Here is a 12,020-nt window from a genome sequence, read left to right on the forward strand (position 1 = left end):
AGTATAGTCCAGTTTTCAGGTTAGTGCTGAATTCAGGGCTGTGTTACAAGTTTCTGTGTTTGCCCATACCTTACTTGGATAGAAGGAAGTTTCACTGTTCACTTGTGAGAGAGGGGAGCTTTGAGCAGCCCATCTGTCCCTGAAGGGAGTGGTTTCTGCCCAGAAATTAGTATTTTATTGGCCATTTTGGGCTAATTTCTATCTCTTTCATTTCCCTGCTATAAAACCCATATTTGCGAGTTTATTTGCGCTTGTGTACAGCTCAGCAAGCTCCTGCCTGGTGCCCTGCAGAATTCTACAGCAGCAGACAGACAAAAGAGAGACTTTGCAATGATTAAGTATCATTTTCTGCATTTTCTTGCTGCCTTTAGCTAATTGCACCTAAAATGCCACTTTTTTTTGAGTTTCTGTGATTTAAAAAGCTTGTTTCAGCTACATATTGTACTTGTATTACTGCCTGCACTTTAACAAAGTCATTTTTGTTTAAAAGTACCTGTTTAACTGTTGTAGGCTACACACTCAATTGTGATAGCCATTTCTGTGCATTTAAAGTGTTTTTTGATTGTATCTGCTTTATTTTCTGAAAAAAAAAAAAACAAAAAAATATACTTGTTTTCCCACCTTTTTAAGCTAGTATAGTCCTGTTTTCAGGTTAGTGCTGAATTCAGGGCTGTGTTACAAGTTTCTGTATTTGCCCATACCTTACTTGGATAGAAGGAAGTTTCTCTGTTCACCTGTGAGAGAGGGGAGCTTTGAGCAGCCTATCTGTCCCTGGAGGAGTGGTTTCTGCCCAGAAATTAGTAGTTTATTGGCCATTTTGGGATAATTTCTATCTCTTTCATTTCCCTGCTATAAAACCCGCATTTGTGCGGTTTTGCATGCCGGGCAGCGCCATTTAGCTAGGGTATAACTATTCCTGGGTCCACAAAGTCTACTCTTCAATTTTTCCCTTAGAACTAGACAAACTTTCAACTTAAGCACTCAAACCATTCACTTCTCAGCACAGCACTTGCTCTAAACTCATAGCAAGCACTAATAAACCTTAGCACTAGGACTCCCCTATAATGTAGAGAAGGACAAGGCTCTCTGTTCGACCTTACCAGCCAGTCGGTAAAACAGTTCACTGTACCTATCCAGGCATGTCCAAAGGGCAGTTTCAGGTGTACTCTCTGATGGTGAATCTGGGCATTTTGAGGCAGTGTTACAACTGCCTCATGTACACAGACAACCCTCTCCTCTTACCACCAAACACTAATATATGCGAGAAATGCAACTGTACAGCCAAACTGGAGGCTAAGCTCTCTCAACCCAAGACTGGACCAGACAATCAAGAGGAGAAGGGAACTACTTGCATCACACCACCAGTCTGACATAGACCTATGAAACCAGCACTGACAAAAAACGCATATAAATACACGAAAACATACTCAGAGGCTCTAAATAAAAATCTGCAAAAGCAACAGAGACCTCCAAAGCAGACACCCAAGCAATATCCACCCCCCCCAACACAAACCATGAAACACATACTTCACAAAACCAGTGTGCCATGCACTCACAGCCCTTAAGGCAAAATAACATACCCAACATACTAGTAATAGATGACTCTATAGTCAGGCACACTGACGTCCCACTCACTAGGCTGAACAAGAAGAAGGTTACTGTTAGCTGCCTGTCAGGTGCCAGGATCCACCACATAACACAAGCACTCAGGTCACTCCAGAACAAGTACAAATACGACTCTGTCATTGTCCATGTTGATGTGAATGACCTGAGCCATACCTCCCTGGACTACATGAAAAGAGACATGAAAGAGCTCTCTGATCACGTAGCCCAGGCCGGTATGACCCTGACCTTGAGTAGCATCCTACCCTCACCAAGAACGATACCACTGTATAAAGAAAGAATTATCAATTTCAACAATTGGCTAAGCTTCTGGTGTCATTCAAAGGGGATCCTGTGTCTGTCAACCTGGGATGACATGCTCGACAAGCTACGCTGCTTCGCTAGACACAGCTTGCACCTGTCACCCTTAGGCTTTCGAATACTGGCCAAGGCTCTTGCCACCCCCATAGTGCCTTTTTTAGGCAAGGCTCAAAAGACAAATCCACCTCTGTAAATAGCACAAGTAACAAAAAACTGAGGGTAATACTGCTCAGTGCCATAAGTCTAAACCTCAAAATGCACGCACTTGAGGCACTCCTCAGTATGGAGAAAATTGATATATGTGCAGTAACAGAAACCTGGTTTAAGGCTCCAGAGCGCACCCCAGCACTACCAGGCTACAACTCATACCATACATTTCGGCCACAAAACCCGGACTGAAATACAAAAGGTGGGGGCATATCCATATTCATCAAGGATATCCACACCTCCAGGTTAGTGGCACAGCACGATGCTTCAGAGATCATCCACGTGCAACTAACAATGGGCAAAACTGTAATTCAAATTGTAGCTTGCTACAGATCACCCACCATGTCCCAGGACCCCCATTCCACATTTCTGGAAACATAAAGGTCGTACCAAACACCCTGATATATTGGGTGACTTCAGTTACCCAAACATTAACTGGAAGAACTGGTCAAGTACTAACTACCTTGCCCAATAATTCCTAGAATTTATAAACTCAGACGCCCTGGATCAACTGGTCACCCACCAGAGGTGACAACATATTGGACCTGGTCATCACCAACATGGGCAACCGGTGTTCTACACTGGAGGTCAACCCCTCACTGGTTAGATATGACCATAAACTAATCATTCTGGATATCTACATTCCGCCCCCATCCCCAGTCAAAGAAACCACCGTGAAAAACTTTTCAAAAGCAAACTTCATGTTACTTAAGACCGAGGTGGAAAGTTTCAAAGCCCCCATGCTAAAGGATAACGCTGCTCAAGCTGCAAAATCCTTTACTAATGCACTCTACGGGCACCTACAAGAATGCATGGATCATGATATCCCAAGCAAAACCAAGACTCACTCCTCCAAGAAAAGGAAACCAGTCTGGTGGACCCCTGCCATAAACAAGCTATACAATAGAAGGAGGAAATTCGTACGGAAAAGAGTAAAATCCCAAGAAGGTAAGATATCCCTGATCAGTATCAGCAAGAAACTAAAACCCCTCATGAAATCATCCAAGGCTAGCTTAGAAAGAAAAATTGCCAAGGACTCCAGAGATAACCACAAGGCATTCTCAAGCTATGTCAAGAATCTAAGTAGCAGTTCTCAGATCTGCTCAGAGTTGGTGCAGAATGGCACAAAATACACTGAACCGACCCATATCGCCAACATCCCGGCAGAGAGGTTCAGTGCAAACTTCACTCCCCTCTCAACACCAAAAGGGCCCATAACCATACCAGAAGAATGTAGTGCCCCTGAAATCACAGGCACTCAGGTTAAAACAGCCCTCTCCAAATCCAAAAACACAGCATCAATGGGACAGGACGGTGTCCCAGGCTGCGTCCTACACGAGCTCAAAGATAAACTAACCCCTCACCTAAACACACTATTCAAACTCAGCCTCTCCACAGGCTGCATTCCCATAGAGTGGCGCACAGCAACAGTTATTCCGCTCCACAAAGGTGGAGCCACAACAAACCTCAGGAACTATCACTCTATAAGCCTGACTAGCTTGGTCTGCAAGGCTATGGAGCACATCATCATGGTCTCATTAACAGAGACATTGGGAACCTCCAGACACTGGACCCTACCCAGTTCAGCTTTGTTAAGGGCAGATCATGCCTCCTAAACCTGGTGGACTTCTTTTAGACAGTTACCAAGGCTATAGACACGAGAAAGGTGGTCCACACAGCCTACCTAGACCTTGCAAAGGCCTTCGACACCATTCCCCATTCTCGTATTATAGACAAGCTCACCAGCCTGAACATAAACCTCTACGTCACGAGATGGGTTGCCAACTGGCTCACGGACAGAACCCACATGTTAAGAGTTGCAGGAGCTAGGTCTGACTCTAAACCAGTTACAAGTGGCATTCCCCAGGGCTCAGTCCTAGGACCCCTCCTATTCGGCATATACTTCTCAGAGGTAAAGGCAAGCACAGGAGGTCTATGGCTGACCAAGTTCGCAGACGACTGCAAACTAGGGGCTATAATTGACTCTCTGGCTGACACAGACATCCTCCAAAAGGGTATCACTGAGACAGATGCCTAGTGTCAAAACCATGGCCTCAAGCTAAATGCCAAAAAGTGCATAGTCATCCCCTTTGGAAAAAACAAAGTACCCACAAACTACCACATAGGTGGTAGCCCCCTAAATACGGAAGACGTAGTAAGGAATGTGGGGACCCAGGTAGATAATAATTTCTCATTTGATAATCACATTGCCAAAGTGGTTAGAAAATCCTTCTATGTGGCCCACCTAATCACAAAAGGGTTTGCATCCAGATCATAAGATGTCATTGTGCCCCTCTACGCATCACTCATCAGACCCATCATAGAGTACAAAGCCCCATTTGGGATGTACCTTACAAGACACCTGCAACAGCTGGAAAGACCACAGAAGTACCTCACCAAGAGGATCACTGGCCTCAAACAGATGCCCTATGCAGCTCGACTGAAGAAACTCCAGCTGTACTCGGTTGCATACTGCCTACTCAGAGGTGATCTATGCCTGAAATAGAAGGCCATGTCCAACCCAGAATTGATGGGCATGTTCCACCTAAAGAAAACCCAATCCCCTTGAGCCACACGCTCTAGGGATCTAAACCTCACCACGACAATAAATAGGATGTGCTGGAGGGATAGATTCCTGTCCCAGAGACTTCCCATGCTCTGGAACAAGGTTCCAATCTACATTAGGTAGAGCTCCTCGCTAACACTCTTCAAGAGAAACCTTGACGAGTGGATGGGAAATAGAAAGTTTACCCCGGAGATCATGTCAATGGCTGTGCTGGACAGAGGCATAGGGAACTAATCTAAGGGAGGCATAGGGAACTAATCTAAGGGGGCGGTGAAAGCCAACACAATTCCGGCTAGGCTTATGAATGCCTTCGGGCAGATAGCCTAGTACCTACCTATGAACTTATGAACCTATTACACTGCTACTAACTTTTTACAAATAAAATACCATTTTCTTTCCTAAATCTGCAATATAAAAGCAGCATCAGCAGACAGATCTTTTATACTAACACTGATGTGTAGCTCACAGTCTACTGAAGACCCTTTATTTCATATTTTTACATTGTAACAAACATCGTTTTCAGATATTGCAGATTTTATGAGGCATGTTTTAAGTAGTGGATTTTGAAGAAATGCCCTCAGGAAGCAAGTAGTTTCCTACCTTAAAAGACCTCAAGAAGCAAGATGATTGATTAGCCTCCTGCTGCTCAGGATTGAATCAGTTAAGTACAGTGAATTTGAAAGAGAAAGCAGTCTTTATAGTGCTTATTTTTTGCAATTTATCCTGATTGCATCTCATTTACTCTGTTGAACTTCCAAATGTGTATTAACTGTCACTTTTTAGTCTGAAACTACAGCAAAATTATTTGTGTGGTTCCAGTACTTGAATGCGTTCAGACATTTTTTTTGTTCTTTATTTGCAGGCATCTTCAACCAACCCCTACTCAAAGAACTAGTTGCCTTGTCATGTGCCTTGCCGACATCTTATGGCGTGCTGGAGACAAGAAAAAAGCAGTTGTTGCTCTGTAAGTAGAGAATTTTGACTTTAAGAAGTTACAGAATGAAATTCACCTGATCCAAATTTGTTGTATAGAGGTAAAAGGTTTAATTGTCAGTGTCAGTACTTTGTGCCGAAAAAGAGGGCATTCTTCTACATTGAAGTTATACTTGAGTAGTGAAATGGTCTGGGGAGAAAATTAGTACAAAATCACTATTTGGATTTTGAAGGACCATATTAAATATGACTTAATTTTCTGTGTTTGTTTTATAAATCACAGAACAATAATCCCGGAAACTACCATCCCATCAGTCTAATGAGCCTTACCTGCAAGGCCATGGAGCGTATTATCATGGAACTTATAAACAAAGACATTGGCAACCTTCAAACACTGGACCCCACCCAGTTTGGGTTCGTGAAGGGCCGATCTTGTCTCCTGAACCTGATTGACTTCTTCGAATCAGTCTCCAGAGCCATCGACAAGGGTAAGGTGGTCCACACAGCCTATCTAGACCTCGCCAAGGCCTTTGACACCATCCCCCACTCTGGAATCATAGATAAACTTACTAAGCTGGGCATTAATCCCTACATCATCCAATGGGTTGCCAACTGTCTTACTGACAGAACCCACACTGTAAAAGTAGCCGACTCCAAATCCAGCTCCAGACAAGTGACAAGTGGAGTACCTCAGGGTTCAGTCCTGGGACCGCTCTTGTTTGGCATCTATTTCTCTGAAGTACAGGCCAACACTAAGGGACTCTGGCTAACAAAGTTTGCAGATGACTGCAAACTGGGAGCCATTACTGAATCCCCAAATGATGTGGATACTCTACAAAAGGGCCTTACAGAAACAGATGCTTGGTGCCAGAGCCATGGGCTCAAGCTCAATGCCAAGAAATGTATAGTTATCCCCTTTGGGAAAAAAACATGTATCTGTGAATTACCACATAGGGGGCAGTACACTAAACACCGAAAGTGTGATAAGAGACTTAGGGTCACAGGTGGACAGTGGTCTCACCTTCAATAACCACATCACCACAACAGTCAGGAAATCCTTCTATGTGGCACACCTCATCACTAAGGGCTTTTCATCCAGAAAAAAGGAGGTCATTGTCCCCACTGTACTCATCTCTCATTAGACCCATTATAGAATACAATGCCCCATTTGGTATGTACCTCTCAAGACATCTGCAACAACTGGAAAGGCTGCAGAAATACATCACTAAAAGAATCACAGGCCTAAAGCAGATGCCCTATGCTGACCGCCTTAAAAGACTCCAGCTATACTCTGTCGCATATCGTCTACTCAGAGGTGATCTCTGCTTAACATACAAGGCCATGTCAAACCCAGAGCTGTTGGACATGCTACACTTAAAGAAATCCTATTCCCTCAGAGCCAGACACTCCAGGGATCTAAACCTTGTCATCATAATAAACAAAACGTGCTGGAGGGATAGGTTCCTGACCCAGAGACTCCCCAGACTCTGTAATAGACTGCCCATACATGTCAAGCAGAGTGCCTCTTTGGCCCTCTTCAAAAAAACCTTTGACGATTGAATGGGTGAAAGGAAATTCACCCTGGGGATCACGTCAGTCGCCCTACTAGACAGGGGTCCAGGGAAGTAAATAGTGTGGGAAGAAATAGCCAGGGAATTGTTATGGCTATATTTGTATAGGCCCTAGGGATGATAGCCTAGTACCAACCTATGAAAAGTAGAATTCTTTAACTGTTTATGCTTGTAGATAATTTAATTATGATATGTTTATTATGATGATATATTACCTGGCTTATTATGACAGTACAGACAGACTGCATTTTGCCTTGTGCCAGGATCATGTCTGAAAATGGTCAGTATTTGTTAAACTTAGCTTCTACAGGTTCATAAGTTCTTAGGTAGGTACTTTGCTAACTGCCCTTGCAAGCCATTTTAAGCCTAGCCAATTTCCTTGTTTATGCTCAAGTTAACCTATCCTATTTGGTTAGAGATTAGCCTTACCTGTTCCATTATCTATAATTATTTATTACTCCTAATGAAAATAACTGGGGTGATACCATAGATAATTTGAGGGCACACGTGCATGGTTTAAAGCATTTAGGAGCAGTGTCTGTCCAGTAGTAGTAATAATAGGGTAAGGGGACAGTTGTGGGGTGTATTTTCTGTTTCCCATCCATAGATCCAAATTGCACTTGAATATGGACAAGGATGAACTTTGTTTTATGTGGATAGGGAGTTCCAGAACAGCAATATCCTCTGCGAGATATACATGTTCCTCGAAATCATTCTTTTGATGTTGCAGAAGAGGTTTAGCTCCCTAGACCAAGTATTTCCAACGCCATTTGAATTGGTGATGTGCAGTAAATCAATTTGTTTTGGGACTGGGGATGACTTGTATGCCAAACAGAGGCCACCTGTTAGCAGTCTGTAGGATACCAAGTTTAGTGACAGGACTTTGAGTTATTCCATGTAGGATGTGTTGTTTAGGCCTTGTATCCTTTTAGTAAGGTATTCTGTCATTTTTTATTTCTCCAAATCTTTTCGGTTTCTAATATCAGACATGCGTGAATGGGCGCACCTTCGTTGAAGGTTGTGCATCAGGCCTGGCAAGCCGGTACGTAAAAATCAACTGCCAGTCATTAGCGGACTGGAGTTCCACTGTGGTGACCCCTAACCGGGAAAAGCCGAAAGACACAAACAAACAAACAATATCATGACAGGAATGGACCCCATTCCAAAGTCAAAGTAGGATTAAAGTTAATGAAATTAGTATTGTTTCACTCTTTGATGTCAGCCAAAAGTGCTCAGTGATGACTGTGCCCAGTAATGACTCCTTCTGCAATTCGTACGGTGTTACATGAATTGGTGACACATCTAAATATGACTGTAAATTCTTTTTTATAAGACCTGTGACTCCTACTACTATTGAAACTATCTGGGTATCTTTCTTCCACATGGCTCTTGTTTCTGCCTGCAGATCCAAGTATTTTATGACTTTGTGTTTCTCTGTATGCAAGACACTGTAGTCACTGGGTGTAGCGATTTCAATGATCAATGCTACTTTTGTCTTCTTTTCTTGTGCCATTATATCCATTTTTCTAGCATCTATCTTTTGAACTGTTGCTTTTGGGTGATCCCATGTGATATAAACTTCACCATTTTCTATGATTCTTTGTGGCTCATGTTTCCAGTGTTTCTCAGCCACTTCGATACTATAGTGTTTGCACAGTCTCCTGTGTAACAGGCTCGCCACATTATTATGCCTTTCAGTATACAGTCCCTGTGCCATTAGTGCGTCGCAACCAGCAACAAGGCGTGTAACTGTTTCCAATTTGGTTTTACAAAACCTACATATAGGTTCATAGGTTGGTACTGGGCTATCTGCCCGAAGGCATATATTAGCCCAGCCACGTTTAGTATTTCCCTAGATCGTTGTACTAGCAGCTAGTACCCTTGGCCCCTATCTAGTAGTGCTGTTGGTGTGATCCCCGGTGTGAACTTTCTGTTACCCATCCACTCATCAAGGTTCCTCTTGAAGAGTGATAGTGAGGGGCTCTGTCTTATGTAGATCGGGACCCTGTTCCATAGTAAGGGAAGTCTCTGCAAAGGGAATCTATCCCTCCAGCATGTTCTATTCATTGTTGTATTGAGGTTTATATCCCTAGAGCGTTTAGCTCAAGTAGATTTGGTTTTGCTAAGATGGAGCATGTTCAACAATTCTGGGCTGGACATGGCTCTGTACGTTAGACAGAGATCGCCTCTGAGAAAGCGGTATGCAACAGAGAACAGTTTTAACTTTTTCAATCGTGCTGCCTCTCCTGGCATGTCTGTTTCTCCCACATGTTCAATGGACTTTGTAAACCAGCGTGTGTGTACAACACTGTCTTGGGCTGCCAATATTAACTTTTCATTTCTTGGTTTGAATTCACCTCTCCTTAACCATTCCTGCATTCGTTCTTGATCAACATCAGGCTCTTCCAGAAGTTTTCTATACTTGCAACTATATTTATGTTTTTTCCACATTTTTTGCCTTCTCATCTGGTTCTTCTTTTTATATTCTTTCTTTTGTTTTTTGGCACATTCAGTTGCTGCCTGGTTTTTATCCACTTCTGGTTTGATTTCCATTCCTGCTTGACATTAATATGCTTCTGCCAAATTAAGCAGAGACGTCATCTTAGATTTATTCTCCTCACGTTTCAAAACTTTCACTACTTTGGATCTTGTGAGGTCAGTAAATATGTGTGGAGTCCCACGATGACAGATCTATACATGTAATCAATTTCAAGGAGGCCCATCCCTCCTTCAGAACGGGGAATATGTAATCTTGGTATACACTGATTTTTATAAATCATTTGGTAAGCATGAAACATTCTTCTTGTTTTAATATCCAGTCTGTCCAACACTTTTTGGGGCTAGTCAGTCACTCCAAAACTAGTTAGGACAGGAAGAGCAAATTGATTTATAGATTGGATCTTGTTCCTAGATGTCAGTGCTGTTTTCAGGATTAATTTAAGTCTTCTAAAGTACTCCTTACTGAGTTTTATTCAGATTTGTTCATGTTTTATTGCTGATCCTTCATCAATTCCCAAGTATTTATACACTCCCTCTTGCTCAAGTTCTTTTATATCACATTCTTGTCCCAAGCTGATGTTTTCCTGGTGTTGCACTTTTCCTTTTTTAAAGGCTGCTTTTGCACATTTATCAAGACCAAATGACATTCCAGTATCATCTGAAAAAGTTTTGACAACCTGCAGTTTTGCTTTCAGTTCCTCATCTGATGAGCTGTACAGTTTTAAATCATCGACAAAGAGAAGATGAGAAGTCATTAGACTTTGTTATTTTCTAGGAGCAAATTGTAGCCATGGCCTAAGCTGTTAACTAAACATCTTAATGGATTAATGGCAAGGCAGAATAACAACGGAGTCACACTAGAATATCCCCCTTTGAATTTTTATCCCTGGAATAATAATCTGTCCTTTATCATGACTTAATTGCAAAGTGATCTGCCACTGTTTCATGGTTACTGTAATGTAGTCAATCTGTATCTTATACATTTTTAAGCAATCTTTTATCCATGAATGTGGGATACTATCAGATGCTTTTTTGTAGTCAGTCCATGCCATACTTAGATTCTTCCCCTTCTTAGAGTTCTCCACTATAACTTTGTTTTAACAACAAATTATCCTTTGTTCCATAAACTCTGTCAGTGTCAATTCCCATGTGTAGTTTATACGTCATTGGAAGACAAGTTATTGGTCTATAATTTTTAGGGTAGTTTGCATGTTCACTCTTAAGTAAGAGCGTGTGATGTGTGTTTGGGGTTCTCATATAAATAGTTCTTACTCATGACTAAATCCTCGTGCAAAGAAGTTAATATTTTAAGTCAAAAGTTAGGTACTGCATCTGGGCATGGGGTTTTCCAGTTAGAGGCTTTTCTCAACTTTGTTTCAATCTCTCTGGCTGTTATTTCATCCCATTTCATATCCTGTACCTTTAAACTTCTTATTCTTTCTTTTACTTCTTCTATCCATTCAGCATCTTCATTATGTTCCACAGGATCTTCATAGATACTTTTCCAAAATGTATCTGCTTCTTCTTTTTTTGGTGGTCTTTCAATTCCTTTTATCTTATCTCCCAATTCTCTATAAAACTTTTTTGGTTCATCAATAAATAGCTTATTTTCTGCTTTTCCCTTCTATTTATCTTTGTATCGTTTAAGTCTTTTCTCCTGTTTTGAAATTTTTAGTTTATCTCCAATAGTGCATAATAGATCCTGGTATGTTCTAATGCTGTGCATTGTTTTATCACATCTATCTTTCTTAGTATTTTTGTTGATCTATTCCCTCTTCTATAATATTCTAACAGTGACACTTCTTGTCTTAGCTGCTTTATTGTTTTCTCCATTCAATATTTCCACTATGGTATTCATTTTCGCCCCTTTTGCCTTGCTACCCTGTGTTCCTGTGGTAGAACTTTATTAGTTATTACTTTAGCAGCACAGTAATATATTCTGTTTATTTCTGTTATATCGCATGGATCTCTATGAACAGTCCTAATTACTGTGTTCATTTGTTTTATCAAGCTTCTGACTTTTGGGGTTTTATTAACCTTCTCTCTGTGGGTGTTTCAGTTGTTGCATGTGTCTGGACAAATACATGCAAAGGTGACATTATATTCAGTGATTGGACTGATGATGGCTGAGGAAAAGCAGAGTCACATCCCTAGATCTCGCCAAAGTCCCATTGTTTATAAGCAGTACAACATATAAGGACTTTCTTATAACTGTGGACACATGGTCAAAAAATCAGGAAGATTCAGTATTCCAGACAATCACAAACTAATAAGAACCATTGGAACAGCCAAGAGCGAGGGTGAACAAAAGTTTTAGTGTA

The 12,020-nt window shown here is 41.6% G+C and overlaps 1 protein-coding gene across 1 annotated transcript in view; it reads left to right on the top strand.

Annotated features, from left to right (window-relative positions):
* The window catches only part of MINDY4 (MINDY lysine 48 deubiquitinase 4), a 1,921,738-nt gene that overhangs the window by 1,118,443 nt on the left and 791,275 nt on the right, over nt 1–12,020 (top strand). The window contains exon 10 of the mRNA XM_044066745.1: nt 5,559–5,660. Coding sequence (XP_043922680.1) covers nt 5,559–5,660 — 102 coding nt within the window. The remainder of the gene's footprint in view (nt 1–5,558; nt 5,661–12,020) is intronic.

The sequence above is a fragment of the Protopterus annectens genome, chromosome 3.part1 (assembly GCF_019279795.1).
Source record: "Protopterus annectens isolate FY-2018-M chromosome 3.part1, PAN1.0, whole genome shotgun sequence".
Taxonomy (NCBI): Eukaryota; Metazoa; Chordata; order Ceratodontiformes; family Protopteridae; genus Protopterus; species Protopterus annectens.